This window comes from Ovis aries, chromosome 3 (assembly GCF_016772045.2).
Source record: "Ovis aries strain OAR_USU_Benz2616 breed Rambouillet chromosome 3, ARS-UI_Ramb_v3.0, whole genome shotgun sequence".
NCBI lineage: Eukaryota > Metazoa > Chordata > Mammalia > Artiodactyla > Bovidae > Ovis > Ovis aries.
This window is the reverse complement of record NC_056056.1, coordinates 4,613,539-4,632,490: the sequence shown is the minus strand read 5'-3', so window position 1 is coordinate 4,632,490 and position 18,952 is coordinate 4,613,539. Positions and strand designations below refer to the sequence as shown.

The 18,952-nt window shown below is 54.9% G+C and overlaps 1 protein-coding gene across 6 annotated transcripts in view; it reads left to right on the top strand.

Annotated features, from left to right (window-relative positions):
* NTNG2 (netrin G2) overlaps positions 1-18,952 on the top strand; it is a 70,750-nt gene that overhangs the window by 46,887 nt on the left and 4,911 nt on the right. For 4 of the 6 annotated variants that reach the window (XM_042248033.2, XM_042248032.2, XM_042248030.2 and 1 more), the window contains 5 exons: positions 9,559-9,731; positions 12,530-12,556; positions 13,529-13,666; positions 16,923-16,997; positions 18,720-18,821. In XM_042248033.2, the coding sequence (XP_042103967.1) occupies positions 9,559-9,731; positions 12,530-12,556; positions 13,529-13,666; positions 16,923-16,997; positions 18,720-18,821 (515 nt within the window). The remainder of the gene's footprint in view (positions 1-9,558; positions 9,732-12,529; positions 12,557-13,528; positions 13,667-16,922; positions 16,998-18,719; positions 18,822-18,952) is intronic. The other 2 variants (XM_042248034.2, XM_027966244.3) reach the window with 2 other exon arrangements.

Sequence of the window (18,952 nt, the reverse complement as noted above, 5' to 3'; positions counted from 1 at the left end):
CTGTTGCGCAGTGAACAGACTACAGTATAGGGTAGAGATTAACTTGTTTTTGGCCACTCTGGGTCTTCATTGCTGTGCACAGGCTTTCTCTGGTTGTGGTGAGTGGGGTCTCCTCTTCGTTGCGATGTGGGGTCTTGTTGCAGAGCAGTCCCTTCAGAACGCTATTCTCTAAGCCCCCAGTCTTCCAGTGGTTGCCGCTCTCAGGCTTAGCTGCCCCTCGGCTTGTGGGATCTTCCCAGACCTGTGATCAAACCTCTGTCCCCCACATTGGCAGGTGGACTCCCAGCCGCTAGACCACCAGGGAAGTCCCTGCACGTAACGTTTATATTCTTCAAGAAACCAAAAGTATCATGTGACTCCCTTTATTCTGTATTTGCCTCATTGGTCTGGAACTGAACCCACGGAATCTCTGAGACCTGCTTAAACTTGAAAATTATTTCCTGTTTAACTGGAATTCAAGTTTAACCAGGGATTCTCTATTTTTATTTGCTGAATCTGGTAACCATAGGGACAGGAGGCCCTTCAGGGAAGTGACTCTAAGACACTGGGCATGTTCCCCTGGTGGGGGCCCCCAGGGACCCAGAGAACAAGTCAACTGATGGGGGGCATTTGTGCTGGCTGCCAAGAGGGGGTCTAGGGTAGGGTGCTGGCAAGGCAGCTCGGATGAGGGGAACTGTCCCATGGGGCTGGGCACCTGTCAGATAAGGACAGTCTTTGTTCCTAGGAATCCACAGATTCTCACTGATACCACTTGTGGGCCATTACAAGGGCAACACAGCTGGCGTGTATGGAAGGCTGGCTATGCGCCTGACCCTGTGCTGAGCACTGCCCCCATGCCAGCCCATCCTCATCCTCTCATGCGCGGCCCTATGGGAGCCGTCAAGTCCCCAGTTTACCAGGAGATGAAGACCCTGAGGCTGGCTGCCCGCCCCCACGCTGCTCCAGCCAAGGCGCTGCTTGGCCTTCCACGCGAGGTGTTGCGCAGAGAGCTTCTGTGCAGCATCTGCCCCCTCCCGTCCTTTCTTCCTCCGTCATTCAGCCCCTCTTGATTAGAGCCCACTGTGTGCCAGATAACTCAACAGTATGTTAGGCCCACGAACAACTGAATATTAGAAAAGTCGAAAAGCTAAGATATAACTCAGCCCTTCCGTTTGCAGTTGGAAGGTCTGAGGCCGGGAGAAGTGACTTGCTCAAGGTCACCTGGGCGAAACAGGAGCAGGGAATCGGCTTGGCGCTCTGGCTGCTGACTCAGCACCTCTGCCCCTCCCCCACCCCCTTTCTTACCAATCCACCCCTGCCGCCGTCCGCAGGGTCAGAGCCCTGGCATTCTGTGATGGGACGGGCAGCAGATCCTGATGGGCGGGGTGGGGTGGAGGGGGCACTGCTGGCCAGGGGCAGGTCCCGTGGGCTGGCCGGCCTTGCCCTGTCCCTTTTGTTCATTATTAAATAATGCTTCCTGATGGATGAGCCGAGAAGTGCTGTGTAGCGGGGTCAGGTGGCTCAGGCGATGGTTTTCTGGTGAGACTGATGGCTCTCAAAGGTCAAATTCAGAAAGCAATTCCTTGAGAAAATTGATCCCATGGATGCAGGAGAAATGTCTGGGCCAGAGGTGCAGCCAGGAGTCTGGACCACCTGCCTCGCTCCAGATGTAGGCAGCGGCTGGTGTTGGGACCGAGGCAGGAAAGGCAGTTTCTTTCTCCTGCATTTCCTTGGCCAAGGCTGGGCCTCAGAATTGGTGATGGGCTTGGGAGGATCAGCCCAGCGGCCCTCCCCCCGGCCTTCATCATCCAGGTGGAATCAAGGTAAGGGGAGTGCTGAGAGACACGGGGAGGAGAGTGGAGATGAAACCCGAGTATTGCACCCAACAGTTCTGGGTTCAAATCCAGCCTCTTCCACCTAGAGGCCTGGGGTGACTTGTGGCACTTGACCTACCACAATCTTACTTCCTCACCTATAGAATGGGAAGAGTGATGCCTTCCAGGTTTTCACAGGGATTCAGTTAATAATGCAAGATTTTTCTCCCACTCTGTGTGTTTTTTCACTTTCCGATGGCTTCCCCCTGAAACACAAAAGTATGTAATTTTGATGAAGTCCAGGGTCTCTATTTTTTCTTCTGTGGCTTGTACTTTTGGTGTCACGTGTAAGAAACCATTGCTTAATCCAATGTCTCAGAGATTTACCCCTGTTTCTTTTTCAGTTATCTAATTTTAGCTCTTACATATAGGTCTTTGATCAATTTTGAGTTAAGTTTTGTTGATGGCATGAGGTTGAGTTCTAATATTAGTCTTTAGCATAAGGATATCTCAAATGATTTGTTTACTTACTGATCTTTTTTAATGAATACACTTTTAAATTTTGGCCTCACTTAGACAATAGTATTTCTGAGACTCCCAGGTTTGGTGAATTTATCCCTTAAAAAATTACTGTGTAATCAAAGTGAAAGTCGCTCAGTTGTGTCTGACTCTTTGCCACCCCAGGGACTATACAGACCATAGAATTCTCCAGGCCAGAATACTGGAGTGGGTAGCCTTTCCCTTCTCCAGAGGGTCTTCCCAACCCAGGGATCGAACCCAGGTCTCCCACACTGCAGGTGGATTCTTTACCAACTGAGCCACAAGGTAAGCCCCAGAATAATAGAATGAGCAACCTATCCCTTCTCCATGGGATCTTCCCAACCCAGGGATTGAACCCAGGTCTCCTGCATTGCAGGCAGATTCTTTACCAGTTGAGCTATCAGGGGAGCTGTGTAATAAAAACTAAACAAAAACTATTAAACTGTTTTGCAGTTCATACTCACATTTCTCCCAACCATCTCGCATGGTCCACTTTGGGAGATGACGCTGATCACAATGAACACTGGGACAAAGGAAGTGTAGCAGGGGCTGACAGAGGCAGGATCATGAAAGGCCTGCCTGCAGAAGGGGCATTGGGCCTTGAACTTGACACTCTCATTAGATGTTAGCTTTAGGAGAAAGGAGCAGAGCCTGGCAGCGCACCCAGCAGAAAGACAGGATGTGCAGAGGTCCAGAGGAAAGCGGGGTCGGAACCGTGGTGGACAGAGACAGCGAGAGACAGAGACATGGAGAGACATAGGGGGATACAGAGAGAGCCAGAAAGGTGAACCCCCACCCCCCCACCCCCCCCCACACACGCACACACACACAGGCAGCCTCACCCGAGCTCCCTGCACAGGTCAGGAAGTCTGAGCAGCAGCTCCACTGACTGGGTTCTCTTTCCGTGCCAGTCCTGGTGGACTTTCCCCCACGCCGTGTGGGCTCCTCCTGGCAGCCCTGCCCAGCACGGAACTTCTCTCCATACTCATTCCAGAGCTCAACCAGGGAGGCAGAGAAGCCAAGACACCCTCTGGGAGATGAAGATGGTGGGAGGGGATAGCCAACGTGGGGCGGGGCAGAGCCGGGGTCAGGGAGAAATGTCTGGGTTTGGATCCGGAGTGGCCTTTAAACTGCATGACCTTGGACAGGCTTCTCCCTGCCTGTATCTCTCACCCCTGCCAGGCCTGCCCAGCTCTCACATTCTGTGACTCTCATCTATTGTAATTACAATACACTTCTCAGATTCAGCTGCCCTTTAACAAATTTTTAACAAGCCAAGGTCAGTGTGATCACCCAAAGTTAAGATGGCAATCTTTTCTTTCTGTAGCTGATATCTAAAAATATCTGATCTTCGGGCCAGAGGCATGGTGTACACTCCACACAGCTGGGGTGTTCCTGTCCAGCTAGCTCCATGGGATGTTAAACAGGAATTCAGATGAAAAAAATTAAAACCTTCCGAGGCCAAATATGTTTTGCAAACTTTAGTTAGACAATGTCAGCAGGTTTCTTTCCTACAGGACTTGTCAGAGCCTTTGATGTGCTAATGTACACTAGGACTCTGGGTGAAAAAGTGAAAGTGTTCATCACTCAATCATGTCCAACTCTTTGTGACCCTATAGACTGTAGCCCTCCAGGCTCCTCTGTCCATGGGATTTCCCAGGCAAGAATACTGGAGTAGGTAGCCATTTCCTCCAGCAGGAGAACTTCCCAACCCAGGGATCAAACCCAGGTCTCTTACGTTGCAGGCAGAACAGATTCTTTACTGTCTGAGCCACCAGGGAAGCCCTGGGCGGAGGGGCCAATCAGGGAGCGGGAAGGACAGCGTTAGGAGAGCATCCTATGTGTTGACCAATAAGATTGAAACACAGAATCTTTCTTTGCCATGGATCATCTTTGGGTCTAATGTTTCCAGGAAGAAGGGTCCCCAGTGCCAACTGGGGCCTGCCCAACCCTCTTAGTGCCTTTCCCAGAACCTAGCATATAGTAGGCCCACAGTACTCGTGTGGTAGTAGATTGGAGCTCCAGAGAAACAGGGAACAGACTTTCTCAAGCTCCGTGTATTTCAGCTTTGTGCTGCAGTAAAACCTGACAGGGCCAGGGTGCAAGGAACATGAAGTTAAAACAGCATAGTCTTTCACGCCAGCTGATGCATCAGAATTCTAGTCCAGAGAATTCAGCGGACATCTGTGGACCCGGGCACTGAGAGTCATGAGCGTCACGTGGGGCGATGGCTTCTCAAACAGGACCCTGATAGACCTGCTTCTCCTCCTGAGAGGAAAGACCGGTGTGAGCTCAGGAACCAGCCTGATTTCAGGTTTCAAATCTCATCTGTTTCCTGCTCACCAAAGTGACCTGCTCACTGTAGAGGATGTAGGAGACATGCAAAGTGACATGGAAGGAAATCACTTACAATCCCATCCCCTCCCTCCCTAGACAGCCACACGAGTACCGAGATGCGTTGTCTGCTGGCGTTCCAGGTGTGAAGTCACACGCAATCAGGAGCTGACTATAGTCCGATGTGTGTGTGCATGCTAAGTCGCCTCAGTCATGTCCCACTCTTTGTGATGCTATGGACCATAGCCCACCAGGCTGCTCTGTCTGTGGGGTTCTCCAGGCAAGAATACTGGAGTGGGTTGCTATGCCCTCCTCCAGGGGGTCTTCCCCACCCAGGGACCACACCCAAATCTCTTAGTCTCCTGCATTGGCAGGTGGGTTCTTTACCATTCATGCCCCCTGGGAAGCCCATAGTCTGATAATAATCTGCTTGGGCCGCCATAATGGAGTCCCACAGAGTGTGGGGCTTTAACTACAAACACTCATTTATTCCCTCACAATTTTGGAGGTTAGAAGTCCAATATCAAGATGCCGGCAGGGTCAGTTTCTGGTGAGACCCCTCTTTCTGGCTTGCGGATGGTCTACTTATCACTGTGTCCTCACATGACAGAGAGAGCTCTGGGGTCTGTTGCTCCTCTTATAAGGGCACTAACCCTATGCGATTAGGGCCCCACCCTTCTGACCTCATTTAACTTTAATTTCCCCTCCAAGGACTCTGTCGGACATGACTTGCTCTGTCGTGTCTTACTCTTTGCGACCCCACGGACTGTAGCCTACCAGCCTCCTCCATCCACGGGATTTCCCGAGAATACTGGAGATGGGTTGCCATTTCCTTCTCCAGGAGATCTTCCTGACCCAGGGATTGAACCCGGGTCTCCTGCACTGTAGGCAGACGCTTTACCATCTGAGCTATAGGGAAGTCCAAGGACTCTGTCTCCAAATACAGCTGCATTGAGTATTAGGGTTTCAATGTATAAATTTGAGAGTGACACAGTTCGGTCCATAGCACTATAATACATACAATTGGTGTCCTACTCTTTTACAATCCGTATTCTATCCCATATTCACCTCTTGGACTCCAGAGCTGGATATCTCTGAGTTCCAGTCCCGGTCAGTTTTGGGCAGCCCTGTGACTCTGGGCAAGATGCTTAATCTCTCTGAGCCTCCGTTTCCTTGTCTTTAAAGCGAAGGTGACGGTGATACCAGCTCTGGTAGCCATTCAGAGGCCAAATGAGATGCCCGTTGGCGCACAGCAAACACTCACTAGTTTTGGTCTTTTCATTTGTATTAGGAACATTTCCCAGGGCTTGAAATAGCCTCTGACAACAAAATGTTTAGTCGCTAAGTCACGTCTGACTCTTTTGTGACCTCATGAACTATAGCCTACCAGGCTCCTCTGTCCATGGGATTTCCCAGGCAAGAATACTGGAGTGGGTTGCCATTTTCTTCTCCAGGGGATCTTCTTGACCCAGGGATCGAACCCAGGTCTCCACAATGCAGGCAGATTCTTTACCACTGAGCCACCAGGAAAGAAATATTTAATGGCTTTATATACAGCATGGCTGTATCTAATTTCCATAACCATCCTGCAAGATGATCTGATGTCAGAGAGAAGTTATAAGAAGGAAGGCGGGGACTTGTCTGGTGGTCCAGTGGTTAAGACTCTGAGCTTCCACTGGCAGTGGGGTGTACGAGTTCAATCCCTGGTCCAGGAACTAAGATTCGTCCCGCTGTGCAGTCCAAAAAAGAAAAAGTTCTTGAACTGAATTAAAATGAAAATGTAACGTATCAACAGAAAATTATTAAAATTAAAAAATATATTTATTACAAAAGGCAGCTCTGACACTTCTGAAGCAGCAGGCAGCAGGTTAACTCAGAGCTGCAGGGCTGCTAGAAGCCTGGCAAGCAGCTCCCCCCGGTTTGGGATCCTTGCCCTGGAAGGGCAGCCTCACAGCGGTGCCCCAGTCAGATGGAGACAAGGAGGGTAGGAGTGGGTGGGGGCCGTGAGAGCCAGGATGAAGGATCTGGCAGGACAGATTTATGAGGCGGGAAGACGCAGGAAGTTAAATATTCATCATGTGGATAAGCAGAGGCTAAGGGGGGGACACTCCATCCAGGAGGAGTGTCGCTGAGTGGGAGGCGAGGTGTGAAGAGGAGGGGGAATCATGAGCTGAAGTAGAAATGCTGGGTAAGCTTTCAGCAAACAGTCTTAGAGACTCTGGGAGCCAGTGATGGGGAATGTTGCCCACTCTGGGCATCACTGGTGGGATGCAGGTGCCTCTACCCTCGTCCAGGCCACTGCCCTCTGCTGCCAGCGGGCACGGCTTCCTCCCTGCCGCCCCCCACCCCACTATGCCCGGGCTCTGGTCTCCCAGAAAAAGCATCCTTCATGGAGCCGCCACGATGACATATAAAATGCGAGCCAGAGCAGGACACCTCTGACCTTCCCAGGGCTTCCAGAACAGAATCCAGCCTCCATGTCAGGTCTGGCCACCTCCTCCCCTCTTTCATCTCATCTCATCTCAGACCTCATTGGTTGAGCTCTTCTTGGCCCAGGGATGTCTTCCCTCGTGTTCTTGTCTCCTCCAGAAGGTTCTCGCCTCTTTGCCTGAGTAACTCTTTATGCTCTTGCAGGTCTCAGATTTAAATTGTTCTTCCTGGAAGCGTGTCCTGCTCCCCACTCAGACTGAGACCCTATGATCCCCTCTCCTTTATGGAACACATGGGCACCGATGACAGCTGACATTGATGTTTAATTAAGATTTGCGTGATTATTATTTTAAGATTAGGTCTTTGTGGAGTTTTAGGTTTACAGAAAATTGAGTGGATTGCACAGAGGACTCCTAATACCTAGGTTATTAACATCTTGCTTTCCTGTGATGCCTTGGTTACAGTTGATGAACCGATACTGATACGTCATCGTCAACTCAAGTCCAGCTGACGTTAGCGCTCTGTCCTGATGCTGTCTGGGTTCTGTGGGTTTTGACAAATGCATAACGTCTTGGGTCCACCATGACAGTGTCATACTGATCACTCCACTGCCCTTCAAATCCCTTGGGCTCCACCTATTAATCAGCTCCCTGCCCTTCCCCCACTGCTGATTTTTTTTCCTTGTCTCCCTGCTGGACGCCATGCTCCATCAGAATAAGGACCCCATCTGCTTTATCAACCATTGTACTTACCATTCCCAGCTCAGAGTCTGGCACATAACAGGTGCCCTATAAATATTTTTCTTTGCTTATTTTAATAAAAGAAAATTCTACCAAACATGTTATTCTGCTTTTTACAAATATTGACAATATATCTTGGAAATCTTCCCACATCAGAATGTAGAGCACTCTTTCTCTCTCTTTTATTACAAAGGTTTTCCAACATGCATACAAAAATAGAATCTACTGTAATGAACTGCCACATACCTGTCACCCAACTTCAGCAGTTAACTCATAGCCTTTCTTGTTTTGTCTGCATCTCTCCCCATGTTCTCCCTTTCTGTGTTATTATGAAGCAGATCCCAGCCATCAGATCACTTCATCTGTAAATATTTGTGTGTCTCTAGAGATAAAGGCTTTTAAAAATATAATCACAATACCATCACTGCAGTTAATAAACATTAATTTAACGTTGGGCTTCCCTGGCGGCTCAGATGGTAAAGAACCCACCTGCAATGCAGGAGACCCAGGTTTGATCCCTGGGTCAAGAAGATCTCCTGGAGAGGGGAATGGCTACCCACTCCGGTGTTCTTGCCTGGAGAATCCCATGGACAGAGGAACCTGGTGGGCTACAGTCCATGGTGTCACAGAGTCGGACACGACTGAGCAACTAACACACAATTTAATATCACCAAATGTGGTTAGTGTTCAGACTGTCTCACAAATACGCTTTGTTTATCGGAGTTTAGGGGTTGTTTGAACCAAGGCCCAGATGAGGTCCAGTCCTGCCCTTGGTTGCTTTGCCCTTGAGGTTTTTCTTGATCTGGGTTCCTCTTTCCTCTGTATCAAGTTTTGCCCCGCCTTGCAATTCATCGGTCCTACAAGCTATGTCATCACTTCTGGATTTTGCTGACTACATTCCCCCCTGGTGGTGTTTAGTATGTTTCTCTGTCCTCTGTCTTCCCTAATGAGTTCATAGCTGATCCAGAATCTTTGATCCAGAGCGTTGATCAGATTCAAGTTCGATTTGTCTTGACAAGGCTGCTTCGGGTGGGCTGTACCCTCCCACTGGGAAGTTTTTCTCTGGGCGTCTCTGTTGCTGCTCTGTGCTCACAGCCATCCGTTCAGTAGGGGATGCTGCACGACCACTTTCTAGTTCTATCTTTCCTTCTTCAATTAGCAGCTGGACTGCTTCTATAAAAAGAAGCATCCCCTCCTCAACTGTTGGTTACCTGGAGGTACACTTTATATAGGACATGCAAGAAAAATGCTTGATTCTTTCCCTTTATTTACTGATTTCAGAATGATGAGTTGCCTATAAATATTTGAATGAATGAATGAATAATACATGTATGGATGAATTGACAGGGTTTTGGGAACCAGGGCTTCTTTCTGCCCTCAAGGGCACGGGTGTGGGCCACAGCCAAGAGTGGAGATGCCACTTGAGGCCAAGGCCAGGTCCGTGCAACCAGGGGCAGGTAACTCTTGCTACCTGTCAACCACATGGTTGAGAGCCACGGCAATCGAAAGCTGTGTTACTAAAAATACAGCATCTGGGACAACCCCGTGAGAGGCAGGAGCCAGGGGCGCCTCTTTCTGGAAGGACTCAGAATGGTGCCTCGGGGGCACTTGTCCCAGAGGAGAGTCTCGGCAGGTCGGCCACCCCGACACTCTCCCAGCCCCCCGGGAGCCGGAGCCCCCCGCCCCGGCTCACCGCCGCCTCCCCCGCCCTGTCCCCCCAGGTGCCAGTGCAACCTGCACGCCAGCGTGTGCTCCGCGCGCGAGGGCAGCCTGCAGTGCGAGTGTGAGCACAACACCACGGGCCCCGACTGCGGCAAGTGCAAGAGGAGCTTCCGCACGCGGTCCTGGCGCGCCGGCTCCTACCTGCCGCTGCCCCACGGCTCTCCCAACGCGTGTGCGTACAGACTGGCCGTCGCACCCGGCCCCCCTCCCTCCCCACCTCAGACCAGCAAGGCCGTGGGCGCCCCCAACCTTCAGCCTCAGGGGTGGCGGACCTCATCACGAACATGCATGCACACACGTGCACAAAGGTGTGCACACAGACATGCACGCACTGACACGTTTGTGAACACATGCACCCACACTTGCAAAAAGGTGTGCACACAAACACGCACGCACTGACACACATGCACGCACATGTGCGCACATGGGCACACCCTTTCTAACCAAACTCCCAAGCGCCAGGCCTTGTCATCAAGACCCTCTAGCATGCCTGCCTCCTGCTGGGAACCTAAGATGAGCTGACTCAGCACCCTTCTCACTGACCTTCCCCTTCGTGACCCCCAGGCAGGAGAGAAGGCCCACAGGGTGTCAGGGAGGAGTGGGTGGGGACCCCTCCCTCCAGGCTGACCACGAGGAGCAGCACCATCCCTCGTAAATGTCTCAGTGTGTACAGGACATTTACAGGCACTGCATGGCACCAAATGCTACGGGGTCCCCCCTTGACCCTCCGGGTGGCCCCTGGAAGTGGGTCTTCTGGCCGCATTTTGCAGAGGGATGCTCCGAGGTCCTGGCCATGCCCTCTACCCAGCCCCTGCTCTCTCGGCTCAGTCTTCCAGTGCCAGAGTCCATCCTCAGGGTGTGCCCTCACACACCTGCACCATGAACATGCTTCGGGGTCCCCGTCATCATTCCCCAGCACAGTCCCTGGGTGTCTCCTTGAAATTGAGTCCCAGAGAGCCCCCAGCTGCTGTGGATAAGGGCCCGAGCTTGTCCAGGGTGGGCGTTCCCCAGCCAGCCCCCCACACCCCACCAAGTGACTTGCTGACACTCGGCCAGTGCTTTGGCGAGGAGGCTGCACCAGGCACTTTATATACAGCTTCCCCGCCTTCTGATAGCCCCTCAGATGGTGTTTTCATTATGGTCCTACTCTCCAGGTGAGCAAACTGAGGCCCAGCGACCCTCAGGGCCCTCCTAGTTTGGCAGCAAGGTAAGCGCCAGCACTGAAGCCAGTTCCCAAGCCAGGCTGGGCTACCAGGACTGCTCAGCCCGCCCCTCCTGAGCACACTCTCTGGAGCCCATCCATCGGTGCCCTGCAACCGAGTGGTGAAAGCTTTATGTAACTTGAGGCTGATCAAAGCTGGAAGCCTCGCGATGAGGCTGTGACAGCATGTCGTGTGTGTGCCAGGGACACTCTCGAGGCCTTTGAAGGATGATTTACCGGAGTCGCAGCCCCCCGCGGGCCTTCAAAGGCACAGACAGCGCTCTGGGCGACAGCCCTGCCCCACCCGGAGGACCCATCTCTGTTGCCAGAACCAGTTCTTGAGTTGCTGTCACCTCCCTCTGACTCACAGGCTCACCTCCCTTCAACTGTTCTGCTGCCCACCTCCCGAACCCCTCTCTGGGCCCTGTTCTCCTCCCAGAAGGATCTGTGAGATCCCCGGCACCCACAGACCGATACCATTATCTGCAGGTCATCCTGTGGGGCCCCCAGGTGCATCCCCCCAGGCACCCCTCACTGTCCTGCCCCCAGAGTCACCAGGAGAGGCCCACACCCCAGCAACCACCCTGGGGCTCCTCATGCCCCATCCTTTGTCAGGACTGCCTGGAGGGGACGCTGTGGCCCCGGCTCCTTCCTCCTGAGACTGACGACTCCCACCCAGGTCAGACCGTGGCCTTGGGCGCCCGCAGCCCCAGAGCACAGACACACATAGACAGAAACGGGCCAGGTCAGAGTCAGAGTCAGGCCTCTGCCGCTCAGAACTGTGGGCCTCCGACAAGCCATCTCTCCTGCTGAGCCTTTGCTCATTTGTAGAACCGGGACCCTGGAAGCCTGCCCTAGGGCTGTTGTGAACTGCAGCCCACCAGGCTCCTCTGTCCATGGAATTCTGCAGGGAAATGAATCCTGGAGGGGGTAGCCATTTCCTTCTCCAGGGGATCTTCCCGGCCCAGGGATCGAACTTAGCTCTCCTCCATTGCCGGATGGATTCTTTACAGGGAAACCCAAATTGTAAAGTGAAAGTATTAGTCGCTCAGTTGTGTCTGACTTTTTGCTACCCCACTAGCCTCCTCTGTCCATGGGATTTCCCCAGGCAAGAATCCTGGAGTGAGTTGCCATTCCCTTCTCCAGGAAATCTTCCAGAGATCAAATCTCCTGGATTGCAGGCAGATTCTTTACCATCTGAGCCACCAGGAAGCCCTGAGCACTGAATGGCCGGGGTGGGGGCGGTCCTCAGCATGGGCCCATGTGCAGAAAACCCTCAGCAGGTGACAGCCGCTGTGATCACCTTCCCGTCAACCCCACAGACATCCCTGTGTTTCCCAGATGGGTGCAGGCACAGCGGCTTCCTCCTGTGGCAGCTTCCATCAGAGCCTCCAGTAAACCAGTCTGTCCCTGTGCCTGGGACCCTCATGTTCTCCGACACCCCATTGCCCCCCAGAGAATGACCTCCCGCCTCCTTGCCTTGCACTGGACGACCTGAAAGTCTAAAGTCAAATGAGAAGGGTGCATGTGAGGCCCCCAAGAGAGGCTTATCAGCAGGTCCCCTGATGGGGTAAGTCACAGCTCCAAGACTCAGTTTCCCCATCTGCCCGATGGGCTCAGAGCAGCCCTTCCCTCTCAGGCACCGGTGAGGGTGTAAGTGGAGAATCTGACCCAGTCCCTGCATGGTGAGGTGCTCTGGCCCCCCTGATGTCCTGTCCCCAGCCCTGCTACCCCCTCCTTACTCTGCTGTGACCCCCTTCTTTCCACAGGTGCCGCCGCAGGCTCCGCTGTCGGCAGTAAGTACACGGCGGGGCCACCCATCTGGGGAAGGTGCCTGGGGCCCTCAGTGCACAAGCCTCTCTGCACGTCCTGGAAAGAACAGGAGGGGAAAGACGGGACTTTCCTGTCCTCCCCTCCCCAGGTCCACCCCCTCCTCTGATCCATTTGCTTCTTCCCCCTCCTTCCCTCCTTCCTGTCTCACAAGCCCTTCCCTCCAGCTTCTTGACTGGTGCTGCTTTGGAAAGATCCCTTTGTCCCACCCGCGCCGGGAACCCCCCACTTCTCCCACTCCTGCCAGCCAAGAATGGGGGTCACCTTCCATGACTGGTGGCAGAAGCCACCCCAGTCTGATCACAGGGTTTGGCCTCCCTCTGCACAGCCCACAGCTATCACCATGGCAGCTGCTCGCCCGTGGGGAGTCTGGGTGAGATGAACCAGGATCCCGGCTGCAGGGATGCTAGGGGAGGTGACCCAGACCCCCATGTGTCCAGCTCAGCTCAGGCCCCGGAGCAGCCAGACTGTCAGAAGAAGGGTCTGGGCGTCCCAGGAATTCAACAGGGAAGGTGAGGGAGGGTGGGAGGGGGTGACCGACCGACTGTCGCTAAGTCATCATCAAATGTGCACAGTGCTGGGCATCAGCTAAGCAGGACCCTCATACTATCTCATTCTGTCCTTGAAGCCAGCACCCCCCAGTGGGTGTTGCCATCTGCTCTCAGATTCAGCAGGAATGAACTTGCCAGAGTCAAACAACCAGCCAGCGGCAGACCCCCAAATCTCAGGCTTCCAGGGGTGCCACCCCACCCCCTGCCATGGCTCTTTGAGGCCAAACGCAACCCCTGTGGGACGCCAGTGGGCAGAGAGGGACCAGAGGAAGCTGGATTCGGAGGGGATGCTGGGCCCCCCAGTGGGATAGTAAGCTGTTCGTCTGCACTGGTCCCCCACCACTGACCCCCCACCTGCACCCTCTCACTTTTCTCATCTCTCACCAGGCACCAGCAGGTCCCGGAAACAGCCCGTCCCCAAAGCCCCTGTGGCCACTGCGGCCATTAGGGGGGACCCCACCTCTCCTATCCCCCCAACATCCGCTGCCTGGGCCCCTGGGGCCCCCAGCACCCTACAGCCCACAGGTGGGTGCCCAGCTGCCCTGCCCTTCCCCACTCCTTGCCCCGAGTCCCTGCCCCTCTCTGCGATGTGGGGGTATCAGCTCTGGGGAGGGCAGGGGCTTGGCTTTTAGAGCAGAGGATGCCAGATCCAGAGTTGCGGGAGCACAGCGCCTGGAGGCCTCCAGGCAGTCCGGACCTCCTGTTGCTGCAGTCTAGCCAGGGTGCCCAGGGCTCACAGCAAGCCCCTGGACCCCCCTCCCTAGGCACTGCTCAGCGTCGCCCAGAGAGTCCAGGGAGCCAGCCTAGGTCCTGCCCCCACAGCCATGCCAGCCCTCCAGCCCTGCCCCTGCCCCTGGCGGCTGACCCCTACGAGATGGACAGGGCAGGGTTAGCTGAGCAAACAGGGTTAGCTGAGCAAACAGACTCTTCAGATCAGCAGGGCAGAGGGGATTGCCGCCTTGAGCTGCATAACCTCTGAGCTGGGCTTTTAAACTGTGGACTGCTGGGCCTTTGGGGTCTCAGAGTGCTAGGGGAGGGCCAAGCCAGGGGTGTGTGGAAGGCTTTGGCTGCTGGGATGGCCCTCTGGTCTCCCCGGGGGAGTCCCGCCAGATCCTGCCTTCCGGGAGTGCCAGGACTTGAAAGGACTCGTCCTCCCCCAAGGGTGACAGGAAGATGTGGCCAAGGTCCCTGGTTCCACTGTCCGGGGCGGGGTGCCCTGACTGCATGCCCCCACCCTGTCCCATCCCCTCTGCAGTGAGAAGCTGGCAAGGTGGGGGTCTCCTTACTCCTGGGGCAGTGCCATGACCCTTCCTCTCTCTCATGCTCACAGACCCTAGAAACCCCTGTCAGCTGGGAGAGGTCCCCGACTCTCTGGCCTCAGCTTGTTGTGGGGGATGGGGCTCAGCCCTCTCCCAGCTGCAGGAAAGTGCCCGCGCCCGGCTCCTCCATGGGGCCGGAGGCTGACACGCCACATGTCTTTTCTTTCTGTCCCCCTCCCTTCTCCACGGGAGGCATTTGCCTGGGTGGGGCGGGGGAAGGGGCCCGCTGGGAGAGCCGAGGATTTCAGGCTGGCCTCCTGGGCCCAGTAATCTCTCTGGGTGGAGAACGTGGGTCACTGGGAGTCCAGGCTCCAGACGTAAGTTGGGCCAGCCTCCTGAGACTCCACACTTTTTTGTTGTTGTTGAGTCTGTGATGGGCAGACCGGACCAAAAATAGTCGTGGTAGGTGCCTTGTCTGCCTGCAGGCGGTGATCTATCTGGGTGGGAGGCCAGACAGACAGACAGACAGACACACACACACATGCACACACACGCACACACATGCACACACATGCACACACGAGGAACCTGGACTCCATTTTTGGAGCTGCTTCTGACGCGGGACATGGAGTGCCAACTGCAAAGCTGGGAATTAAGGAGAGCGTTAGAGTCAGGGCAGTGAGCCTGGGCGAGGGAAGGTATGAATCGTGAGGGTCCCCAGGACCCTGATGCTAAGAAGGAGGCACCCCTCCCTCCAGGCTGGACTATCGGACATCCAGAAAGGTCAGGGTCCTCTTTGCCTCTTGAGCCCAGGGCCGGGCTGGGAGCCCAGTCCCTAGCGGCCCACGTCTTAGGGGTCACCAGTCCTCTTTAGCACCTGAAGCCCTCGCCTGGGTCCCCGTGATGCTCCCCACCCCCCGCCACTGATGATGACATTCAGTGTGGGGGGGGCGACCGGGTGCCTCCCAGGCCAGGAACTTGTAGTGGATTCCTGGTTCACAGCCCCAAGAAATGGGGACTGAGGTTTTCCTAGTCCCCCCAGGTTAAGGCTTAGGAAGCAGCAGCTGGGTTTTTACAGTATGTCAATGATCCCTCAATAAAGCTGTTTTAAAAAGAAAGAGTAGTTGCTCAAGGAAACAAGACAGGTCCTGACCTTGGGGCTCACTGACTTCTGATGCTTCCTGTCCACTCAGCTGCCCAAAGCCACGGTCCTGAGACCCTGGGGAGCTGTGAGGTGGTGCTGCCTTTAAGGCCAAGTTTGCATGGCTCCCCAGTTTCGAAGGAACAGACGGGCATCCATCTGGCCTTGGCAAGCAACATGAGTCACTCTGAGAAGGCTCTTCCGGAACACCTGAGCGCATCCCTGGAAAGTCCAGTCTTTCCCACCCCCAGGCCACCAGAAAGGTCCTGGTTCTCTCCAGGTGCCTCCCAACAGGTGCTTCAGGCTCTTTGTACCAAGTCCAACTGGGCCTGTGGGCCACTGGCCCGCATGTCTCTCCCAGCTGCCCATGTCAAGCTGTCCTGAGGATGGGGACTGCCAGAGAAGAGGCTGTTCAAGACCACTAACCCTGACCCCAGTGTGGCTGCGGGGGGTGGTGGGAGCGAGACTGCAAAGCACCATGCCTTCAGGGCGGGTTTACTGCCACAGCCCTAATTAAGCCCTTGCCAATTTGAGTCTCGAGGCCTCTTCTCATTGAACATCCCATAAATGTCAATTTCACATCCAGAGGCTCCCAGCTCCCAGCTGGAACATCCCCCGCACTTTTTAGCTGGTAGATTTTCTTTCTCTTTCTCCACCAACTGGCATCATGCGTAATCCCTTTAAGAAGCGGAAAATATCCGATTTCTCCCCTTGTCCCTCTGGGTTTGTCCTTTGAAATTCGGCACAGGGTGATTCTTCCATTTCTCATCTTGCCAGCCCTGTCCGCATCACCTACTGTGGGTCCAGTTAGTCCTGGAGACGGTCAGTGTGGCACTTGGGGGTTGACTCATATTGGGGTCCCTGGTGAAGATGGGCCCAATCTAGGGCTCAGGGAGGATGCTCCGGTTGCCGGATCGGGGTTGGACTGGAAGCTTTCAAGGACCCTCTGGGCATGTTTGGTGTCTTGGCCAGAACACACACACTCCCTTTACAGTCATTGGCCAGAGACTTCAGTGCAGAGAGGTCTGGGCCCCGATACAGGACTCTGTCTAACTCCAGCCTTCATTCAGAACGGAGGCCATGCAGGAAGGAAGCTCCAAGAATGAGGAGTCCCTCTGAAGAAAGGGCTGTCCAACGTATGCAGATTCTTAGGCAGGGGTCCCTGTTCCATCTGGCATCCCTGCACCCTTCAACAGGCTGCCTTAGCATAGATGCTGCCTCTCCTATAGATTTGAACCCAGTTCCACTTGGCTGGTGTAGACAGAGCCGCTTCTTTGAGTGCTGCTTCTATAAGGGGCCTGCAGGGGGTGATGCCTCAGGAGGTCCCCCGGACAGCCCCAGCCCCTCCCGTGACTTGGTTTCTTCTCTTCTCTCCCCCAAGAGTGGAGTAGGCCATCCACCGCTGCCCCGCTCTGGGCGAGCGTCCCTTGGCCCCAGGTGTCCTCCAATGCAGAAGGTATGGGGTGGGGGGGTTGCTCCTGAGACTCTGCAGTAGGGATCAGGGCCACGTGGTGGGAACCCCGGGTGGCAGGGGCCCCCCCGAGGGTGGAGGGGAGGGGCCTTGGAGCTCTACTCCACACCCCCAACCCCACCTACTTAGCCAGCGTGACCTCACCACACCCGACCCCTTTCAGTCCTGCACTCTAACCCTCACCTTAACCCCTGAGGGCTCCCAAGCCCAGTGGAGACCCTGTCCTGAGAACAGTAATGCCCTGAGGCTCAAGAGCCAGAGAGGGCTTCCTGCAGGGGCTTGGCTCCTGGGTCGAGAAGATCCGCTGGAGCAGGGCATGGCAACCCACTCCAGTATTCTTGCCTGGAGAACCCCATGGACAGAGGAGCCTGGTGGGGCTACAGTCCATGAAGTCGCTTCTTGGGGAAGGGGGAAGGTAGCCTTCCGGGTGGCAGGACCAGCTGCGGCAAAAGCTTGGCGGTGGGACACCAGGGAGTAGTGGCTTCACCAAGCAGGACGTGGGGAGGGCTCGGGGGGGAGGGTAGGGGGGGTCTCACTGAAACCAAGCCCAGAGCCTCATTCTCCCATTGCGTTGGGAAGAAACTCGTGTGGGCTCGAGGACTCGTCTGCACTTATAGTGGACACACCCAGGAAGCACACAGGGTCTGCCTGAGTCTCCAAGATGGGACACTGTCCCTGGTCCCAGCTCACCGTTCCCTGGCGGTAGGACCTGATGCCAGGCTCGGGCAGCAGCCCCACCCGCACCTCCCGTTCCCCTCTCACGGGCTGTGAATGGTGAGCCGGGCTTTGCGCGCCCCCTGCTGGTGAGTGGTTCCGGAGGCAGAATCACAATTGGGGAGGGTCTGCGGGGACCTCTGAGTCCAGGGGCATCCTCCCCGGCGATGGGGAGCCAGCTGGAGCAATCACATCCTGGCCCTGGACCGACTCGGGCATCGCGGCCTCTCAGGGAGAAGCCGAGGGGACCGTGGCATGCTCCCCCACAAATAAAGGGCTGGGTTCTGGGCAGTCTGTGCTCCTGGCTAGATGGCTCCTGACAGTGGAAGGCAAAGGACTCACGCTGCGTGGAGCAGGGAGCTTGCTTCAGAAAGGAAGTGCTGAGTCGCTCATGCCTGAGCGACTTCATGGACTGTAGCCCGCCAGGCTCCTCTGTCCATGGGATTCTCCAGGCAGTAATACGGGAGTGGGTTGCCATTTCCTCCTCCAGGGGATCTTCCCGACCCAGGGATGGAACCTGCATCTCTTGCTTCTCCTAGATTGGCAGGCGGGTTCTTCACCACTGAACCACTGGGAAAGGAAGGGAGATGCCCAAATCTTGCATGCCAGGTTCACACTCTGGACTTAACCCTCACAGAAGTCTGGAGAGGAGCAATAGTTCAGGGAGTCCACAGTGGTGTTTTTCAACCACTCAACAAAGCGTGCAGCTTCAGCAAAGTCTTGAGCATAGCATGAGAGATGTCAGAATAACGTGGGAGGGTGAATCCAGCTGGACTGATAGTAGATGGTCTCCGAGACGGGTACCAAGGCATGCTGGGTTCTGCACGCTGCTGGCTGTGCTGTGTCATCTCAAATCTGAGCAGTGACAAAGCTGCTCCAGAGCTTGCCCAGGGCACCTTGGGAGTCTTTACTGGGCTTTATCTGGGCAAAGACAGCCCGCCCTGGGCAGCTGGACCACGGCTGATGAAAGGGCTTGTTTCTCATCTCTCCAAGCTGCGGGCACCTCCGCTGTTGCCCCTGCCCCCGCCAAGGCCTCCAAACTTTTCCAGCTCAGGCCCAAATCTCCTCAGGTGATGCCTGTTGAAGAATTCGAAGGTAAGAGGAAGGCCGTGGGGTGGATCAGCCCTCCTCCAGCATTTCTCCCCCTACCTCCAAAAAAAAGTGCTGGACGAGGACCAGTGATAGCCGGCTCAGAAAACCCTCCCAGAGTAGCTGGGTCAGGTGAA